The following is a 20881-nucleotide window of genomic DNA, read 5'->3' as shown; positions in this document are numbered from 1 at the left end:
GTCTTCCCACCCCTACGGAAGGGCAGCTCCCGCTCAGTCCAGTCCAAGCTGTTCTCTGTCCTGGAATCCCACTGGAGGAACCAGTTTCCCCCTGAAGCTAGGACAACAGAGAGCCTGCCCATCTTCTTAAAGCACCTGAAACCCTACCTCTTCAAACAGTATCTGAAATAATTCCCCTCTTCACCTCGACCCATCCAAATAAAAATAATAATAATCCTGAACCAACACTTGCACTTGACCCCCCCCCCGCCCTTCTAGCTCTGACTTTGCTGATAACTACTTTGAGGAAAAATGTACTTACTATGACTATGATATGTAGCTATCTTAAGACTAAGTCGCTCTGGAAAACAGCATCTGCTAAATGACTGAAATGTCAAATGTTTGGGTTTAAGGTTAGGGCTAAAATTAGTCATACCTAGGTATATAAATAGGACAGGTCGTAGGGTTCAAGGTTAGGTCTAAGGTTAAACATACCTAGGTCCTGCTGCACACTTCTAGGAATCCCGATGACAGTCTTCCGTCTCCTCAGCTTCCTCCTCCTCTGAAGCACGGACTGAGAGTGGATCAGCGAGCAGTGCACACTAGCGTCTCTGTGGAACTGAACCCCTGCAGAACAGCGCAGACACAAGACGTGTGAGAAACCTTTGTATGTCAGTGACAGCAGAGATCAACAGCTATAGTAGTTATAGCTAGAAGCTATTGTAGTTATAGCTAGAAGCTATTGTAATTATAGCTAGAAGCTATAGTAGTTATAGCTAGAAGCTATAGTAGTTATAGTAGTTATAGCTAGAAGCTATAGTAGTTATATCTAGAAGCTATAGTAGTTATATCTAGAAGCTATAGTAGTTATAGCTAGAATCTATAGTAGTTATAGCTAGAAGCTATAGTAGTTATAGCTAGAAGCTATAGTAGTTATAGCTTGAAGCTATAGTAGTTATAGCTAGAAGCTATTGTAGTTATAGCTAGAAGCTATAGTAGTTATAGCTAGAAGCTATAGTAGTTATAGCTAGAAGCTATAGTAGTTATAGCTAGAAGGTATAGTAGTTATAGCTAGAAGCTATAGTAGTTATAGCTAGAAGCTATTGTAGTTATAGCTAGAAGCTATAGTAGTTATATCTAGAAGCTATAGTAGTTATATCTAGAAGCTATAGTAGTTATAGCTAGAAGCTATAGTAGTTATAGCTAGAAGCTATAGTAGTTATAGCTAGAAGCTATAGTAGTTATATCTAGAAGCTATAGTAGTTATATCTAGAAGCTATAGTAGTTATATCTAGAAGCTATAGTAGTTATAGCTAGAAGCTATAGTAGTTATAGCTTGAAGCTATAGTAGTTATAGCTAGAAGCTATTGTAGTTATAGCTAGAAGCTATTGTAGTTATAGCTAGAAGCTATAGTAGTTATAGCTAGAAGCTATAGTAGGTATAGCTAGAAGCTATAGTAGTTATATCTAGAAGCTATAGTAGTTATATCTAGAAGCTATAGTAGTTATAGCTAGAAGCTATAGTAGTTATAGCTAGAAGCTATAGTAGTTATAGCTTGAAGCTATAGTAGTTATAGCTAGAAGCTATTGTAGTTATAGCTAGAAGCTATTGTAGTTATAGCTAGAAGCTATAGTAGTTATAGCTAGAAGCAATAGTAGTTATAGCTAGAAGCTATAGTAGTTATAGCTAGAAGGTATAGTAGTTATAGCTAGAAGCTATTGTAGTTATAGCTAGAAGCTATAGTAGTTATATCTAGAAGCTATAGTAGTTATAGCTAGAAGCTATAGTAGTTATATCTAGAAGCTATAGTAGTTATAGCTAGAAGCTATAGTAGTTATAGCTAGAAGCTATAGTAGTTATATCTAGAAGCTATAGTAGTTATATCTAGAAGCTATAGTAGTTATAGCTAGAAGCTATAGTAGTTATAGCTAGAAGCTATAGTAGTTATAGCTTGAAGCTATAGTAGTTATAGCTAGAAGCTATTGTAGTTATAGCTAGAAGCTATTGTAATTATAGCTAGAAGCTATAGTAGTTATAGCTAGAAGCTATAGTAGTTATAGCTAGAAGCTATAGTAGTTATATCTAGAAGCTATAGTAGTTATATCTAGAAGCTATAGTAGTTATAGCTAGAAGCTATAGTAGTTATAGCTAGAAGCTATAGTAGTTATAGCTTGAAGCTATAGTAGTTATAGCTAGAAGCTATTGTAGTTATAGCTAGAAGCTATTGTAGTTATAGCTAGAAGCTATAGTAGTTATAGCTAGAAGCTATAGTAGTTATAGCTAGAAGGTATAGTAGTTATAGCTAGAAGCTATTGTAGTTATAGCTAGAAGCTATAGTAGTTATAGCTAGAAGCTATAGTAGTTATAGCTAGAAGCTATTGTAGTTATAGCTAGAAGCTATTGTAGTTATAGCTAGAAGCTATAGTAGTTATAGCTAGAAGCTATAGTAGTTATAGCTAGAAGCTATAGTAGTTATAGCTAGAGGCTATAGTAGTTATATCTAGAAGCTATAGTAGTTATATCTAGAAGCTATAGTAGTTATAGCTAGAAGCTATAGTAGTTATAGCTAGAAGCTATAGTAGTTATAGCTAGACGCTATAGTAGTTATATCTAGAAGCTATAGTAGTTATATCTAGAAGCTATAGTAATTATAGCTAGAAGCTATAGTAGTTATATCTAGAAGCTATAGTAGTTATAGCTAGAAGCTGTAGTAGTTATAGCTAGAAGCTATTGTAGTTATAGCTAGAAGCTATAGTAGTTATAGCTAGAAGCTATAGTAGTTATAGCTAGAAGCTATTGTAATTATAGCTAGAAGCTATAGTAGTTATAGCTAGAAGCTATAGTAGTTATAGCTAGAAGCTATTGTAGTTATAGCTAGAAGCTATTGTAATTATAGCTAGAAGCTATAGTAGTTATAGCTAGAAGCTATAGTAGTTATAGCTCGAAGCTATTGTAATTATAGCTAGAAGCTATAGTAGTTATAGCTAGAAGCTATAGTAGTTATAGCTAGAAGCTAAGAAGCTATAGTAGTTATAGCTAGAAGCTATTGTAGTTATAGCTAGAAGCTATAGTAATTATAGCTAGAAGCTATAATAGTTATAGCTAGAAGCTAAGCTATAGTAGTTATAGTAGTTATAGCTAGAAGCTATAGTAGTTATAGCTAGAAGCTATAGTAGTTATAGCTAGAAGCTATTGTAGTTATAGCTAGAAGCTATAGTAGTTATAGCTAGACGCTATAGTAGTTATAGCTAGAAGCTATAGTAGTTATAGCTAGAAGCTATTGTAGTTATAGCTCGAAGCTATTGTAGTTATAGCTCGAAGCTATAGTAGTTATAGCTCGAAGCTATAGTAGTTATAGCTCGAAGCTATTGTAGTTATAGCTTGAAGCTATAGTAGTTATAGCTAGAAGCTATAGTAGTTATAGCTAGACGCTATAGTAGTTATAGCTAGACGCTATTGTAGTTATAGCTAGAAGCTATTGTAATTATAGCTAGAAGCTATAGTAGTTATAGCTAGAAGCTATAGTAGTTATAGCTAGAAGCTATAGTAGTTATAGCTAGAAGCTATTGTAGTTATAGCTAGAAGCTATAGTAGTTATAGCTAGAAGCTATAGTAGTTATAGCTAGAAGCTATAGTAGTTATAGCTAGAAGCTATTGTAGTTATAGCTAGAAACTATTTTAGTTATAGCTAGAAGCTATACTAGTTATAGCTAGAAGCTATAGTAGTTATAGCTAGAAGCTATTGTAGTTATAGCTAGAAACTATTGTAGTTATAGCTAGAAGCTATTGTAGTTATAGCTAGAAGCTATTGTAGTTATAGCTTAACTAATATTTCCACAGTGAACAAGAGGGAAGGTCAGACAAGCAGAGGATACAAGGTGTACAAGCTGTATCTATATATACACACACCTGTTCTGAAAAGCCCCAGGGTCTGCAACACCACCAAGCAAGTGGCATCATGAAGACCAAGGAGCTCTCCAAACAGGTCAGGGACAAAGTTGTGGAGAAGGACATTTCAGGGCTGGTTTATAAAAAAATATCAGAAACTTTGAACATCCCACAGAGCACCATTAAATCCATTATAAAAAAAATTGAAAGAATATGGCACCACAACAAACCTGCCAAGAGAGGACCACCCACCAAAACTCACAGACCAGGCATGGAGGGCATTAATCAGAGAGGCAACAAAGAGACCAAAGATAACCCTGAAGGAGCTGCCAAGCTCCACAGCGGAGATTGGAGTATCTGTCCATAGGACCACTTTAAGCCGTATACTCCACAGAGCTGGGCTTTATGGAAGAGTGGCCAGAAAAAAGCCATTGCTGAAAGAAAAAACAAAGAAAACACATTTGGTGTTCGCCAAAAGGCATGTGGGAGACTCCCCAAACATATGGAAGAAGGTACTCTGGTCAGATAAGACTAAAATTGAGCTTTTTGGCCATCAAGGAAAACGCTATGTCTGGCGCAAACCCAACACCTCTCATCACCCTGAGAACACCATCCCCAAAGTTTCACGCTCCTGCCATCTACAGATTCACGCTCCTGCCATCTCCTGCCATCTACAGATTCACACTCCTGCCATCTCCTGCCATCTACAGATTCACGCTCCTGCCATCTACAGATTCACACTCCTGCCATCTCCTGCCATCTACAGTTTCACGCTCCTGCCATCTACAGATTCACACTCCTGCCATCTACAGATTCACGCTCCTGCCATCTACAGATTCACGCTCCTGCCATCTACAGATTCACACTCCTGCCATCTACAGATTCACACTCCTGCCATCTCCTGCCATCTACAGATTCACGCTCCTGCCATCTACAGATTCACACTCCTGCCATCTACAGATTCACACTCCTGCCATCTACAGATTCACACTCCTGCCATCTACAGATTCACACTCCTGCCATCTACAGATTCACACTCCTGCCATCTACAGATTCACACTCCTGCCATCTACAGTTTCACGCTCCTGCCATCTATATTTTCAGGACCTCAGACTGGGGCGAAGGTTCACCTTCAAACAGGACAACGACCCGAAGCACACAGCCAAGACGACGCAGGAGTGGCTTCGGGACAAGTCTCTGAATGTCCTTGAGTAGCCCAGCCAGAGCCCGGACTTGAACCTGATCGAACATCTCTGGAGAAAATAGCTGTGCAGCAACGCTCCCCATCCACCCTGACAGAACTTGAGAAGATCTGCTGAGAAGAACGGAAGAAACTCCCCAAATACAGGTGTGCCAAGCTTGTAGCGTCATACCCAAGACTTGAGGCTGTAATCGTTGCCAAAGGTGCTTCAACAAAGTACTGAATAAAGGGTCTGAATACTTTGGTAATTTTTTACATTTGCAAAAATGTATAATACCTGTTTTCGCTTTGTCATTATGGGGAATTGTGTGTAGATTGATGAAAAAAACCCAAACACAATTCAATCCATTTTAGAATTAGCCTGTAACGTAACAACATTGGGGAAAAGTCAAGTGGTCTGAATACTGTAGATCTTCAACATAAGAATCACTACAAAACGTATTGTATGACCTCTTATACACTATATTAGATCCAGCCTTTGGAACTTTGGTTTTCCTGGTTATGGCTACTATATGTGATCACTACATCTGATGGATCTGGATACTGCTTTAGAGCAGAGTTCTGCAGCATTAGTAAAGATGTGATCAATACATGTGGATTATTTCATTCCTGTGCTGTTTGTAACTACCCTGGTAGGTTGACTGATAACCTGAACCAGGTTGCAGGTACTGGTTACAGTTTGAAGCTTTTTCTTGAGTGGGCAGCTTGACGAAAGCCAGTCAATATTTAGGTCACCCAGAAAAAAGATTCATGTTAATGCCATCTATAGCAAAGCTGCCATCCACATTTTACAGTATCATGCAGGTTTACAAACTGAGGACACAAACTGATGTAGAGAATTCCGGAACAGAATGCAGTAGTTCTGTAATAGAATGCAGATAGTGATCCTATCTGTGATCCTAACTGATGGCAGCCTGACTGACTATGCTGCCGCTCTCTGCGTATCTAGGTCTCTCTCCGTGTCTCTCCCCCCGTGTCACCCAGTCTACCTCAGTGTTCCCAGTCTACCTCCGTGTCTCTCTCCGTGTCTCCCAGTCAACCTCCGTGTCTCTCTCCGTGTCTCCCAGTCTACCTCCGTGTCTCTCTCCGTGTCTCCCAGTCAACCTCCGTGTCTCTCTCCGTGTCTCCCAGTCAACCTCCGTGTCTCTCTCCGTGTCTCCCAGTCAACCTCTGTGTCTCTCTCCGTGTCTCTCTCCGTGTCTCCCAGTCAACCTCTGTGTCTCTCTCCGTGTCTCCCAGTCAACCTCCGTGTCTCCCAGTCAACCTCCGTGTCTCCCTCCGTGTCTCCCAGTCTACCTCCGTGTCTCCCAGTCTACCTCCGTGTCTCCCAGTCTACCTCCGTGTCTCCCAGTCTACCTCCGTGTCTCTCTCCGTGTCTCCCAGTCAACCTCCGTGTCTCCCTCCGTGTCTCCCTTCGTGTCTCTGTGTCTCCCTCCGTGTCTCTAGTTGTGGTGTTTCTCTCTCTACTTCGTGACTAGAGACTTCTTTCAGCTCCACATTATTACAGCTCTTTGCTCACAATGTTCAGTTTCTGTCTCAACACTCTGACTCAGCCCCTGTTGGCTCCAGATCTCTGAGACTCTATGCAACTCACAGTAAATAAATCTCAACAGGCCTTTTAACTATTCCAATGGGACTAATTGGCATTCATGAAGCAGTATCTTCCCCTCACTGGCACAAACAGACAGCTTTTAACCCTAACTTAAACAGACAGCCAGGAGGCCCTGCCTGGTTCTAACATGACTTAAACAGACCAACAGACAGCCAGGAGGCCCTGCCTGGATCTAACATGACTTAAACAGACCAACAGACAGCCAGGAGGCCCTGCCTGGATCTAACATGACTTAAACAGACCAACAGACAGCCAGGAGGCCCTGCCTGGATCTAACATGACTTAAACAGACCAACAGACAGCCAGGAGGCCCTGCCTGGTTCTAACATGACTTAAACAGACCAACAGACAGCCAGGAGGCCCTGCCTGGTTCTAACATGACTTAAACAAACAGCCAGGAGGCCCTGGCTGGTTCTAACATGACTTAAACAGACAGCCAGGAGGCCCTGCCTGGTTCTAACATGACTTAAACAGACCAACAGACAGCCAGGAGGCCCTGCCTGGATCTAACATGACTTAAACAGACCAACAGACAGCCAGGAGGCCCTGCCTGGTTCTAACATGACTTAAACAAACCAACCCTGGCTGGTTCTAACATGAATTGCCCGTTGGGACATTGTGTCTAGCATTGTGCTACGCTGTTCATGTATTTCATGCTTTGTTGCTCAGAAGCTGCATGGATAGAATAATATTCACACGGAAAAGTCCACAGCCCCACTCTAAAAGGCTTTTGGAGCCATCATCGACTCAGTGGGTTTTGTCCAACATGTCTCTGGATCTACTCACTGCCACAGTCATACTCTGGACCTACTTTTGTCCCACGGAATAAATATTGTGGCTCTTATTAATGTTTTTCCTCATAATCATGGACTATCGGACCACCATCTTATTACGTTTGCAATCGCAACAAATAATCTGCTCAGACCCCAACCAAGGATCATCAAAAGACGTGCTATAAATTCTCAGACAACCCAGAGATTTCTAGATGCCCTTCCAGACTCCCTCCACCTGCCCACGGATGTCAGAGGACAAAAATCGGTTAACCACCTAACTGAGGAACTAAATTTAACATTGCGTAATACCCTAGATGCAGTCACACCCCTAAAAACATTTGTCACAAGAAACTCGCTCCCTGGTACACAGAAAATACCTGAGCTATGAAGAAAGCTTCCAGAATATTGGAGCGAAAATGGCGCCACACCAAACTGGAAGTCTTCCGACTAGCTTGGAAAGACAGTACCGTGCAGTATCGAAGAGCCCTCACTGCTGCTCCATCATCCTATTTTTCCAACTTAATTGAGGAGAATAAGAACAATTCAAATTTATTTTGGATATTGTAGCAAAGCTAACTAAACAGCAGCATTCCCCAAGAGAGGATGGCTTTCACTTCAGCAGTGATAAATTCATCAACTTCTTTGACGAAAAGATAATTAGAAAGCAAATTACGGAGTCCTCTTTAAATCTGTGTATTCCTCCAAAGCTCAGTTGTTCTGAGTCTGCACAACTCTGCCAGGACCTAGGATCAAAGGAGACACTCAAGTTTTTTAATACTATATCTCTTGACACATTGATGAAAGTAATCATGGCCTCTAAACCTTCAAGCTGCATACTGGACCCTATTCCAACTTACTGAAAGAGCTGCTTCCTGTGCTTGGCCCTCCTATGTTGAACATAATAAACGTCTCCCTGTCCTCCTGATGTGTACAAAACTCACTAAAAGTGGCAGTAAAAAAGCCTCTCTTGAAAAAGCCAAACCTTGACCCAGAAAATATAAACTAATAGGCCTATATCAAATCTCCCATTCCTCGCAACATTTTTTGAAAAAGCTGTTACGCAGAAACTCACTGCCTTCCTGAAGACAAACAATGTATACGAAACGCTCCAGTCTGGTTTTAGACCCCATCATAGCACTGAGACTGCACTTGTGAAGGTGGTAAATGACCTTTTAATGGCGTCAGACCACGGCTCTGCATCTGTCCTCGTGCTCCTAGAACTTAGTGCTGCTTTTGACACCATCGATCACCACATTCTTTTGGAGAGACTGGAAACCCAAATTGGTCTACACGGACAAGTTCTGGCCTGGTTTAGATCTTATGTGTCGGAAAGATATCAGTTTGTCTCTGTGGATGGTTTGTCCTCTGACAAATCAACTGTACATTTCGGTGTTCCTCAAGGATCCGTTTTAGGACCAATATTGTTTTCACTATATATTTTACCTCTTGGTGACGTCATTCGGAAACATCATTTTAACTTTCACTGCTATGCGGATGACATACAGCTGTACATTTCGATGAAACATGGTGAAGCCCCAAAATTGCCCTCCCTGGAAGCCTGTGTTTCAGACATAAGGAAGTGGATGGCGGCAAATGTTTTACTTTTAAATTCGGACAAAACAGAGATGCTAGTTCTAGGTCCAAGAAACGAAGGGATCTTCTGTTGAATCTGACAATTAATATTGATGGTTGTACAGTCTTCTCAAATAAAACTGAAGGACCTGTTACCTATGGTAACAGGTGGAGACAGTATAACCAGGGGTAGTGATGCTATAATACAGTATGGTAACAGGTGGAGACAGTATAACCAGGGTAGTGATGCTATTATACAGTATGGTGACAGGAAGAGACAGTATAACCAGGGGTAGTGATGCTACAATACAGTATGGTGACAGGTGGAGACAGTATAACCAGGGTAGTGATGCTATAATACAGCATGGTGACAGGTGGAGACAGTATAACCAGGGTAGTGATGCTATTATACAGTATGGTGACAGGAAGAGACAGTACAACCAGGGGTAGTGATGCTACAATACAGTATGGTGACAGGTGGATACAGTAAAACCAGGGTAGTGATGCTATATTACGGTATGGTGACAGGTGGAGACAGTAACAGACAGTATAACCAGGGGTAGTGATGCTACAATACAGTATGGTGACAGGTGGATACAGTAAAACCAGGGTAGTGATGCTATATTATGGTATGGTGACAGGTGGCGACAGTATAACCAGGGTAGTGATACTATAATACAGTATGGTGACAGGTGGAGACAGTAACAGACAGTATAACCAGGGGTAGTGATGCTACAATACAGCATGGTGACAGGTGGACAGTATAACCAGGGTAGTGATACTATAATACAGTATGGTGACAGGTGGAGACAGTAACAGACAGTATAACCAGGGGTAGTGATGCTACAATACAGCATGGTGACAGGTGGAGACAGTATAACCAGGGTAGTGATGCTATTATACAGTATGGTGACAGGTGGAGACAGTATAACCAGGGTAGTGATGCTATAATACAGTATGGTGACAGGTGGAGACAGTAACAGACAGTATAACCAGGGTAGTGATGCTATTATACAGTATGGTGACAGGTGGAGACAGTATAACCAGGGGTAGTGATGCTATATTACAGTATGGTGACAGGTGGAGACAGTATAACCAGGGTAGTGATGCTATTATACAGTATGGTGACAGGTGGAGACAGTATAACCAGGGGTAGTGATGCTATATTACAGTATGGTGACAGGTGGAGACAGTATAACCAGGGTAGTGATGCTATATTACAGTATGGTGACAGGTGGAGACAGTATAACCAGGGTAGTGATGCTATATTACAGTATGGTGACAGGTGGAGACAGTATAACCAGGGTAGTGATGCTATATTACGGTATGGTGACAGGTGTAGACAGTATAACCAGGGTAGTGGTGCTATTATACAGTATGGTAACAGGTGGAGACAGTAACAGACAGTATAACCAGGGTAGTGATGCTATATTACAGTATGGTGACAGGTGTAGACAGTATAACCAGGGTAGTGATGCTATAATACAGTATGGTGACAGGTGGAGACAGTATAACCAGGGTAGTGATGCTATATTACAGTATGGTGGCAGGTGGAGACAGTATAACTAGGGGTAGTGATGCTACAATACAGTGTGGTGACAGGTGGAGACAGTATAACCAAGGGTAGTGATGCTATATTACGGTATGGTGACAGGTGGAGACAGTATAACCAGGAGTAGTGATGCTATAATACAGTATGGTGACAGGTGGAGACAGTAACAGACAGTATAACCAGGGTAGTGATGCTATATTACGGTATGGTGACAGGTGGAGACAGTATAACCAGGGTAGTGATGCTATATTACGGTATGGTGACAGGTGGAGACAGTATAACCAGGGTAGTGATGCTATTATACAGTATGGTGACAGGTGGAGACAGTATAACCAGGGGTAGTAATTCTATATTACAGTATGGTGACAGGTGGAGACAGTATAACCAGGGTAGTGATGCTATATTACAGTATGGTGACAGGTGTAGCCAGTATAACCAGGGTAGTGATGCTACAATACAGTATGGTGACAGGTGGAGACAGTATAACTAGGGGTAGTGATGCTATAATACAGCATGGTGACAGGTGGAGACAGTATAACCAGGGTAGTGATGCTATATTACGGTATGGTGACAGGTGGAGACAGTAACAGACAGTATAACCAGGGAAGTGGTGCTATAATACAGTATGGTGACAGGTGGAGACAGTATAACCAGGGTAGTGATGCTATAATACAGTATGGTGACAGGTGGAGACAGTATAACCAGGGTAGTGATGCTATATTACGGTATGGTGACAGGTGGAGACAGTATAACCAGGGTAGTGATGCTATTATACAGTATGGTGACAGGTGGAGACAGTATAACCAGGGTAGTGATGCTATAATACAGCATGGTGACAGGTGGAGACAGTAACAGCCAGTATAACCAGGGTAGTGATGCTATATTACGGTATGGTGACAGGTGGAGACAGTATAACCAGGGTAGTGATGCTATAATACAGTATGGTGACAGGTGGAGACAGTATAACCAGGGTAGTGATGCTATAATACAGTATGGTGACAGGTGGAGACAGTATAACCAGGGTAGTGATGCTATAATACAGTATGGTGACAGGTGGAGACAGTATAACCAGGGTAGTGATGCTATATTACGGTATGGTGACAGGTGGAGACAGTATAACCAGGGTAGTGATGCTATATTACGGTATGGTGACAGGTGGAGACAGTATAACCAGGGTAGTGATGCTATATTACGGTATGGTGACAGGTGGAGACAGTATAACCAGGGTAGTGATGCTATATTACGGTATGGTGACAGGTGGAGACAGTATAACCAGGGTAGTGATGCTATATTACGGTATGGTGATAGTGTAATCAGGGGTGAAAGTATAATTAATTTCCTCCCAATACGGGACCTCCTATATGCAAGCACAGCACCAAATCTTTTTATGGGCCTAATCACATAATTCCATATAGAATCCCGATAAATTCAACAGGATCTCTGTGGGTCTTGTCGTAAAGAAAGGATGCCGTTTTATTGTGGCATAAATACAACCAGTCATTATGTTTCGTCTGATTGTCAAACTATCACTTCAAAGGGCTTCTTAACTAGGCTACTCGAGCACGTCCATCAACTCGCAACGTTTTTCCAGCCTCCAAACAGTGGAGGCAAAATGTCAGTGTTCTCATCGAACCACATCGCATTGTGGAGCGTAGGCTGTCCACCTGTTGTCAAATCCATTTGCTAATTTTTCATGACTCTGACATGTTGTATAAATAAAAAGTGGTGTACATAGCCTACAGATTTCTTTACATTTTGCTTTAATTATCGTGATAGGCTCATGTTTTACTGGTACGGCGTACCCCCACTATTTATTTTGCCGTGACGCCGTACCAGACGATAACGCCTTACTTCCAAGATGGCGTAGACATGCAGACGTGGTTCGTCGTCTTCTCCTTTTGTATTTATCGTCTTTTTTGTATATATTTCAAATTTATTTTCAATCTCTTTTCCATTTTTAAATTAAATATACCTTCCGGTAAACCGCTTCACCTAATGTGACACGGATCCGCTATTTTTAGACCTTATAGCCAGAACCTCCATTAGTAGCTAGCCATCAGAAGCTAACCAGCTAATTAGCTACCAGCTATTTAGTCATTGTTAGCCACTGCTAGCAGCCTTTAACTTCGGCACAGACTCCAGCTGCTTTCAGCCTGGATAATACTTGCCAGCCTGCCTGTATCGGACTGTTTTCTCCACTACAATGCCGTATTCCTGCCGTAAACCCTGGTCCATTACTCCTGATCATCACAGCTGGCTAGCTGCCACCGAGTGACCCAGCCCCGAAGCTGATCATCACAGCTAGCTAGCTACCACCGAGTGACCCAGCCCCGAAGCTGATTATCACAGCTAGCTAGCTGCCACCGAGTGGCCCAGCCCCGAAGCTAAACCTGAGCCAGGCCCACCTCCCAGCCTTCTCTGTGATCACTCGGCTACTCAGCCGATGCCTCCCGGACTCTACCCCAACACGGCTAGAATCCACTTCTCCATCAGATCCTTGCCGCAAGCTGTGGACCTTTGCATCGGATCATCGCTGCTAGCTAACTGCTACCGAGTGGCTATACTGGCTAACGCCCCTGCCCCAAAGCTAGCACCAGTTAGCCGCGAGCCAGGCGCATCTCCCGGCTAGCAAACTAAATTACTACAACTACAATACCTCTCTCGCCATCTGGCCCGGACCCTTTGTCGACACGGCGCCCCGCCATACCACCACGACTGGTCTGCCGACGTAACGCCATCCGCTGTGCCCTCAACCGGCCTTTGCCGGACGTCGGAGCAGACGCTTCAACTTACCCCGGCCTGCTAACTTTAAACACCGTGTCTCCCGCGTGCTAGCATAGTAACGACTACCCCGCGGCTTCCCTGTTCCATCTATTGCTGTTCACTGGACCCTATGATCACTTGGCTACATAGCTGATGCCTGCTGGACTGTTCATTAATCACGGTACTCCATTTTGTTTATTCATTTTTTGTTTATCTGTTGGCTCCTGCCTCGAACTCAGGCCCTGTGTGTAGTTAACTGACCCTCTCTGCCCATTCATCGCCATTTTACCTGTTGTTGTCTTAGCTGATTAGCTGTTGTTGTCTTACCCATTGTTGTCTTAGCTAGCTCTCCCAATCAACACCTGTGATTGCTTTATGCCTCACTTTATGTCTCTCTCAAATGTCAATATGCCTTGTATACTGTTGTTTAGGATAGTTATCATTGTTTTAGTTTACTGCGAAGCCCCTAGTCCCACTCAACATGCCTCAGATACCTCCTTTGTCCCACCTCCCACAAATGTGATGACCTCTAGAGATGTCCAGAGATGCAACCTCTCTTATCATCACTCGGTGCCTGGGTTTACCTCCACTGTACCCGCACCCCACCATACCCGTCTGTACATTATGCCCTGAATCTATTCTACCACACCCAGAATTCTGCTCCTTTAATTCTCTGTCCCCAACGCACTAGATGACCAGTTCTGATATCCTTCAGCCGTACCCTCATCCTACTCCTCCTCTGTTCCTCGGGTGATGTGGAGGTAAACCCAGGCCCTGCGTGTCCCCAGGCACTCCCATTTGTTGCCTTCTGTAACCGTAAAAGCCTTGGTTTCATGCATGTTAACATTAGAAGCCTCCTCCCTAAGTTTGTTTTACTCACTGCTTTAGCACACTCCGCCAACCCTGATGTCCTTGCCGTGTCTGAATCCTGGCTTAGGAAGGCCACCAAATTCTGAGATTTCCATACCCAAGTACAAATTTGCCCTCAAGATAGAACTGCCAAAGGGGGAAGAGTTGCAATCTACTGCAGAGACAGCCTGCAAAGTTCTGTCATACTTTCCAGGTCTATGCCCAAACAGTTCGAGCTTCTAATTTAAAAAATTAATCTCTCCAGAAATAAGTCTCTCACTGTTGCCGCCTGCTACCGACCCCCCTCAGCTCCCAGCTGTGCCCTGGACACCATATGTGAATTGATTGCCCCCCATCTATCGTCAGAGTTCGTTCTGTTAGGTGACCTAAACTGGGATATTTAACACCCCGGCAGTCCTACAATCTAAGCCAGATGCCCTCAATCCCACACAAATTATCAAGGAACCCAACAGGTACAACCATAAATCCGTAAACATGGGCACCCTTATAGATATTATCCTGACCAACCTGCCCTCCAAATACACCTCTGCTGTATTCAATCAGGATCTCAGCGATCACTGCCTCATTGCCTGCATCCGTGGTCAAACGACCACCCCTCATCACTATCAAACGCTCCCTAAAACACTTCTGCGAGCAGGCCTTTCTAATCGACCTGGGTATCCTGGAAGGATATTGACCTCATCCCATCAGTAGAGGATGCCTGGTCATTCTTAAAAAGTAATTTCCTCGCCATCTTAAATAAGCATGCCCCATTCAGAAAATGTAGAACTAAGAACAGATAAAGCCCTTGGTTCACTCCAGACCCGACTGCCCTTGCCCAGCACAAAAATATCCTGTGGCGTACTGCATTAGCATCGAATAGCCCCCACGATATGCAACTTTTCAGGGAAGTCAGGAACCAATACACGCAGTCAGTCAGGAAAGAAAAGGCTAGCTTTTTCAAACAGAAATTTGCATCCTGTAGCACAAACTCGAAAAAGTTCTGAGACATTGTAAAGTCCATGGAGAATAAGAGCACCTCCTCCCAGCTGCCCACTGCGCTGAGACTAGGAAACACTGTCACCACCGATAAGAATTTCAATAAGCTTTCACCCTTGAGTATAAGGGACAGGTAGGGACGGACAGTTAGAACGATGAGGGCTGCTGTGGTACATGCAGCGACAGAGGAGACCTCTGAAAACACACTGGTCAAGTGGGCCCTGGTCAAAAGTAGTGCACTATATAGGAGATAGGGTGCCATTGGCCCTGGTCAAAAGTAGTGCACTATATAGGAGATAGGGTGCCATTGGCCCTGGTCAAAAGTAGTGCACTATATAGGAGATAGGGTGCCATTGGCCCTGGTCAAAAGTAGTGCACTATACAGGAGATAGGGTGCCATTGGCCCTGGTCAAAAGTAGTGCACTATATGAGCAATAGAATGCCATGTTGGACGCATTCAAAGGGGTAAGAAGCTGCATGGTATTTACCAGTGACGTTAATTGGGATGACGCAGGATGTGATGACTTGTGAGTCGCTCTTCATCCTCTCCTGAGGTGTGGGCAGTGGGAGAACTCTAGACCAGTTAGTCTGCTTGTCCAGCGTGGAGGGAACGTTAGGGACAGGGTGGCCAGGTCGTTGGCCGAGACTCTCAGAGGGAGGAGCAGCCTGAAACAGACAGTAAATGGTGGTAAAGGTTAGGGTGAGGGGTTATGGTTAAGGTCAGGTTAATGTAGCTGGGTTACAGCAGATTTACATGCAGATGGTTAGGATTATTGTCATTGATCCATAATAGTGATTTAATGAAAAACATGAATCACAGTTAGAAGTATCCTACAACATGCACAAAGACAACATTTCAACTATCTATAAAACAAAAAATATAAACTTCATGCAGGGCCATAAGAGAGAGGAGACATGAATGAGTAGTGTTGAGGAGTACAGTACCATGGTATAAGAGAGAGAGAGGAGACGTGAATGAGTAGTGTTGAGGAGTACAGTACCATGGTATAAGAGAGAGGGGAGACATGAATGAGTAGTGTTGAGGAGTACAGTACCATGGTATAAGAGAGAGGGGAGACATGAATGAGTAGTGTTGAGGAGTACAGTACCATGGTATAAGAGAGAGAGGAGACATGAATGAGTAGTGTTGAGGAGTACAGTACCATGGTATAAGAGAGAGAGAGAGGAGACATGAATGAGTAGTGTTGAGGAGTACAGTACCATGGTATAAGAGAGAGAGGAGACATGAATGAGTAGTGTTGAGGAGTACAGTACCATGGTATAAGAGAGAGAGAGAGGAGAAATGAATAAGAAGTGTTGAGGGTAGGTGGGTCACCAGAGGAATCCCAGACATGTTTATATGTGATCGTGTATTATTTTTTACATTTATTTATTTAACCTTTATTTAACCAGGTATGAACTCCATGAACTCCCTCCTGACCACAGTTCTAGCCAACTACTCTAATATTGGCACACATCCATTTGGCAAATCTGACCAACATTATATCCTCCTGATTCCTGCTTACAAGCAAAAACTAAAGCAGGAACTACCAGTGACTCGGTCAATAAAAAAGTGGTCAGATGAAGCAGATACTAAGCTACTGTTTTGCTAGCATAGACTGGAATATTTGTATTTGTATTTTATTTCACCTTTATTTAACCAGGTAGGCCAGTTGAGAACAAGTTCTCATTTACAATTGCGACCTGGCCAAGATAAAGCAAAGCAGTTCGGCACATACAACAACACATAGTTACACATGGAGTAAAACAAACATATAGTCAATAATACAGTGAAAAAAATAAGTCTATATACAATGTGAGCAAGTGAGGTGAGATAAGGGAGGTGAAGGCAAACAAATATATGTATAAATAAATAAAAATATAAAAAAGGCCATGGTGGCGAAGTAAATACAACACAGCAAGTAAAATAAAAAATAAAAACACTGGAATGGTTGGTTTGCAGTGGAAGAAAGCGCAAAGTAGAGACAGAAATAATGGGGTGCAAAGGAGCAAAATAAATAAATAAATACAGTAGGTAAAGAGGTAGTTGTTTGGGCTAAATTATAGATGGGCTATGTACAGGTGCAGTAATCTATGAGCTGCTCTGACAGCTGGTGCTTAAAGCTAGTGAGGGAGATAAGTGTTTCCAGTTTCAGAGATTTTTGTAGTTCGTTCCAGTCATTGGCAGCAGAGAACTGGAAGGAGAGGCGTCCAAAGGAAGAATTGGTTTTGGGGGTGACTAGAGAGATATACTATATACTATTAGTGTAACACAGTTAAGAACTTGCTGTAAGGTCACGCCACAGCTAGCTGTTGTTGTGGATGGAGACATCCAATTGGTACCTATAACATTCTACTCTACTCCCTTCGACGTGCCACGCCACTCCCTACTCCGTCCCGCTCTACAACGACGTCCCGCTCTACTCCGCTCCCCTTAACATGCCGCGCCAAGGCGACCAAAGGAAGTGTTGGCTTTGGGGATGTCCAGTGAAATATACCTGCTGGAGCGCGTGCTACGGGTGGGTGCTGCTATGGTGACCAGCGAGCAGAGATAAGGCGGGACTTTACCTAGCAGAGACTTATAGATGACCTGGAGCCAGTGGGTTTGGCGACGAATATGTAGCGATGGCCAGCCAACGTGAGCATACAGGTCGCAGTGGTGGGTGGTATATGGGGCTTTGGTGACAAAACGGATGACACTGTGATAGACTACATCCAGTTTGCTGAGTAGACTGTTGGAGGCTATTTTGTAAATGACATCGCCGAAGTCAAGGATCGGTAGGATAGTCAGTTTCACTAGGGTGTGTTTGGCAGCATGAGTGAAGGAGGCTTTGTTGCGAAATAGGAAGCCGATTCTAGATTTAATTTTGGATTGGAGATGCTTAATGTGAGTCTGGAAGGAGAGTTTACAGTCTAACCAGACACCTAGGTATTTGTAGTTGTCCACATATTCTAAGTCAGAATCTTCCAGAGTAGTCATGCTAGACGGGCGGGAGGGTGCCGGCAGTGATCGGTTGAAGAGCATCGATTTAGTTTTACTAGAGTTTAAGAGCAGTTGGACGCCACGGAAGGAGTGTTGTATGGCGTTGAAGCTCGTTTGGAGGTTTGTTAGCACAGTGTCCAAAGAAGGGCCAGATGTATACAGAATGGTGTCATCTGCGTAGAGGTGGATCAGAAAATCACCAGCAGCAAGAGCGACATCATTGGTACATACAGAAGAGTCTCCTCTACTCCCCATACTATACCACTCTCCTCCCCATACTATACCACTCTCCTCTACTCCCCATACTATACCACTCTCCTCTACCACTCTCCTCTCCTCCCCATACTATACCACTCTCCTCTCCTCCCCATACTATACCACTCTCCTCTACTCTCCATACTATACCACTCTCCTCTACTCCCCTCTACTATACCACTCTCCTCTACCACCCTCCTCTCCTCCCCATACTATACCACTCTCTTCTACTCTCCATACTATACCACTCTCCTCTACTCCCCATACTATACCACTCTCCTCCACTCCCCATACTATACCACTCTCCTCTACTCCCCATACTATACCACACTCCTCTACTCCCCATACTATACCACTCTCCTCTACTCCCCATAATATACCACTCTCCTCTACTCCCCTCTACTATACCACTCTCCTCTACTCCCCATACTATACCACTCTCCTCTACTATACCACTCTCCTCTACTCCCCATACTATACCACTCTCCACTACTCCCCATACTATACCACTCTCCTCTACTCCCCATACTATACCACTCTCCTCTACTATACCACTCTCCTCTACTCCCCATACTATACCACTCTCCTCTACTCCCCATACTATACCACTCTCCTCCCCATACTATACCACTCTCCTCTACTCCCCATACTATACCACTCTCCTATACCACTCTCCTCTACTCCCCATACTATACCACTCTCCTCTACTCCCCATACTATACCACTCTCCTCCCCATACTATACCACTCTCCTCTACTCCCCATAATATACCACTCTCCTCCCCATACTATACCACTCTCCTCTACTCCCCATACTATACCACTCTCCTCTACTATACCACTCTCCTCTACTCCCCATACTATACCACTCTCCTCTACTCCCCTCTACTATACCACTCTCCTCTACTCCCCAGAATATACCTCTCCCCTACTCCCCTCTACTATACCACTCTCCTCTACTCCCCATACTATACCACTCTCCTCTACTCCCCATACTATACCACTCTCCTCTACTCTCCATACTATACCACTCTCCTCTACTTCCCATACTATACCACTCTCCTCTACTCCCCATACTATACCACTCTCCTCCACTCCCCATACTATACCACTCTCCTCTACTCCCCATACTATACCACACTCCTCTACTCCCCATAATATACCACTCTCCTCTACTCCCCATAATATACCACTCTCCTCTACTCCCCTCTACTATACCACTCTCCTCTACTCCCCATACTATACCACTCTCCTCTACTATACCACTCTCCTCTACTCCCCATACTATACCACTCTCCTCTACTCCCCATACTATACCACTCTCCTCTACTCCCCATACTATACCACTCTCCTCTACTCCCCATACTATACCACTCTCCTCTACTATACCACTCTCCTCTACTCCCCATACTATACCACTCTCCTCCCCATACTATACCACTCTCCTCTACTCCCCATACTATACCACTCTCCTCCCCATACTATGCCACTCTCCTCTACTCCCCATACTATACCACTCTCCTCTACTCCCCTCTACTATACCACTCTCCTCTACTCCCCATAATATACCTTTACTCTACTCCCCTCTACTATACCACTCTCCTCTACTCCCCATACTATACCACTCTCCTCCCCATACTATACCACTCTCCTCTACTCCCCATACTATACCACTCTCCTCCCCATACTATACCACTCTCCTCTACTCCCCATACTATACCACTCTCCTCTACTCCCCATACTATACCACTCTCCTCTACTATACCACTCTCCTCTACTCCCCATTCTATACCACTCTCCTCTACTCCCCATACTATACCACTCTCCTCTAGTCCCCATAATATACCTCTCCTCTACTCCCCTCTACTATACCACTCTCCTCTACTCCCCATACTATACCACTCTCCTCTACTCCCCATACTATACCACTCTCCTCTACTCCCCTCTACTATACCACTCTCCTCTACTCCCCATAATATACCTCTCCTCTACTCCCCTCTACTATACCACTCTCCTCTACTCCCCATACTATACCACTCTCCTCTACTCCCCATACTATACCACTCTCCTCTACTCTCCATACTATACCACTCTCCTCTACTTCCCATACTATACCACTCTCCTCTACTCCCCATACTATACCACTCTCCTCCACTCCCCATACTATACCACTCTCCTCTACTCCCCATACTATACCACACTCCTCTACTCCCCATAATATACCACTCTCCTCTACTCCCCATAATATACCACTCTCCTCTACTCCCCTCTACTATACCACTCTCCTCTACTCCCCATACTATACCACTCTCCTCTACTATACCACTCTCCTCTACTCCCCATACTATACCACTCTCCTCTACTCCCCATACTATACCACTCTCCTCTACTCCCCATACTATACCACTCTCCTCTACTCCCCATACTATACCACTCTCCTCTACTATACCACTCT

The 20881-nt window shown here is 43.6% G+C and overlaps 1 protein-coding gene across 5 annotated transcripts in view; it reads right to left on the bottom strand.

Moving 5' to 3' along the window:
* Positions 1 to 20881, bottom strand: part of nhsa (Nance-Horan syndrome a (congenital cataracts and dental anomalies)) — a 112746-nt gene that overhangs the window by 32057 nt on the left and 59808 nt on the right. For all 5 annotated transcript variants that reach the window (XR_011667924.1, XM_071342242.1, XM_071342244.1 and 2 more), the window contains 2 exons: positions 15678 to 15855; positions 475 to 606 (listed from right to left, as the gene is read on the bottom strand). Coding sequence is in view for 4 of the 5 variants with exons in the window: in XM_071342242.1 (XP_071198343.1) it covers positions 475 to 606; positions 15678 to 15855 (310 nt within the window). In the remaining variant the exon portion in view is untranslated. The remainder of the gene's footprint in view (positions 1 to 474; positions 607 to 15677; positions 15856 to 20881) is intronic.

Source organism: Salvelinus alpinus, chromosome 15, assembly GCF_045679555.1.
Source record: "Salvelinus alpinus chromosome 15, SLU_Salpinus.1, whole genome shotgun sequence".
Lineage (NCBI taxonomy): Eukaryota > Metazoa > Chordata > Actinopteri > Salmoniformes > Salmonidae > Salvelinus > Salvelinus alpinus.
This window is presented reverse-complemented; position numbering and strand designations above follow the sequence as displayed.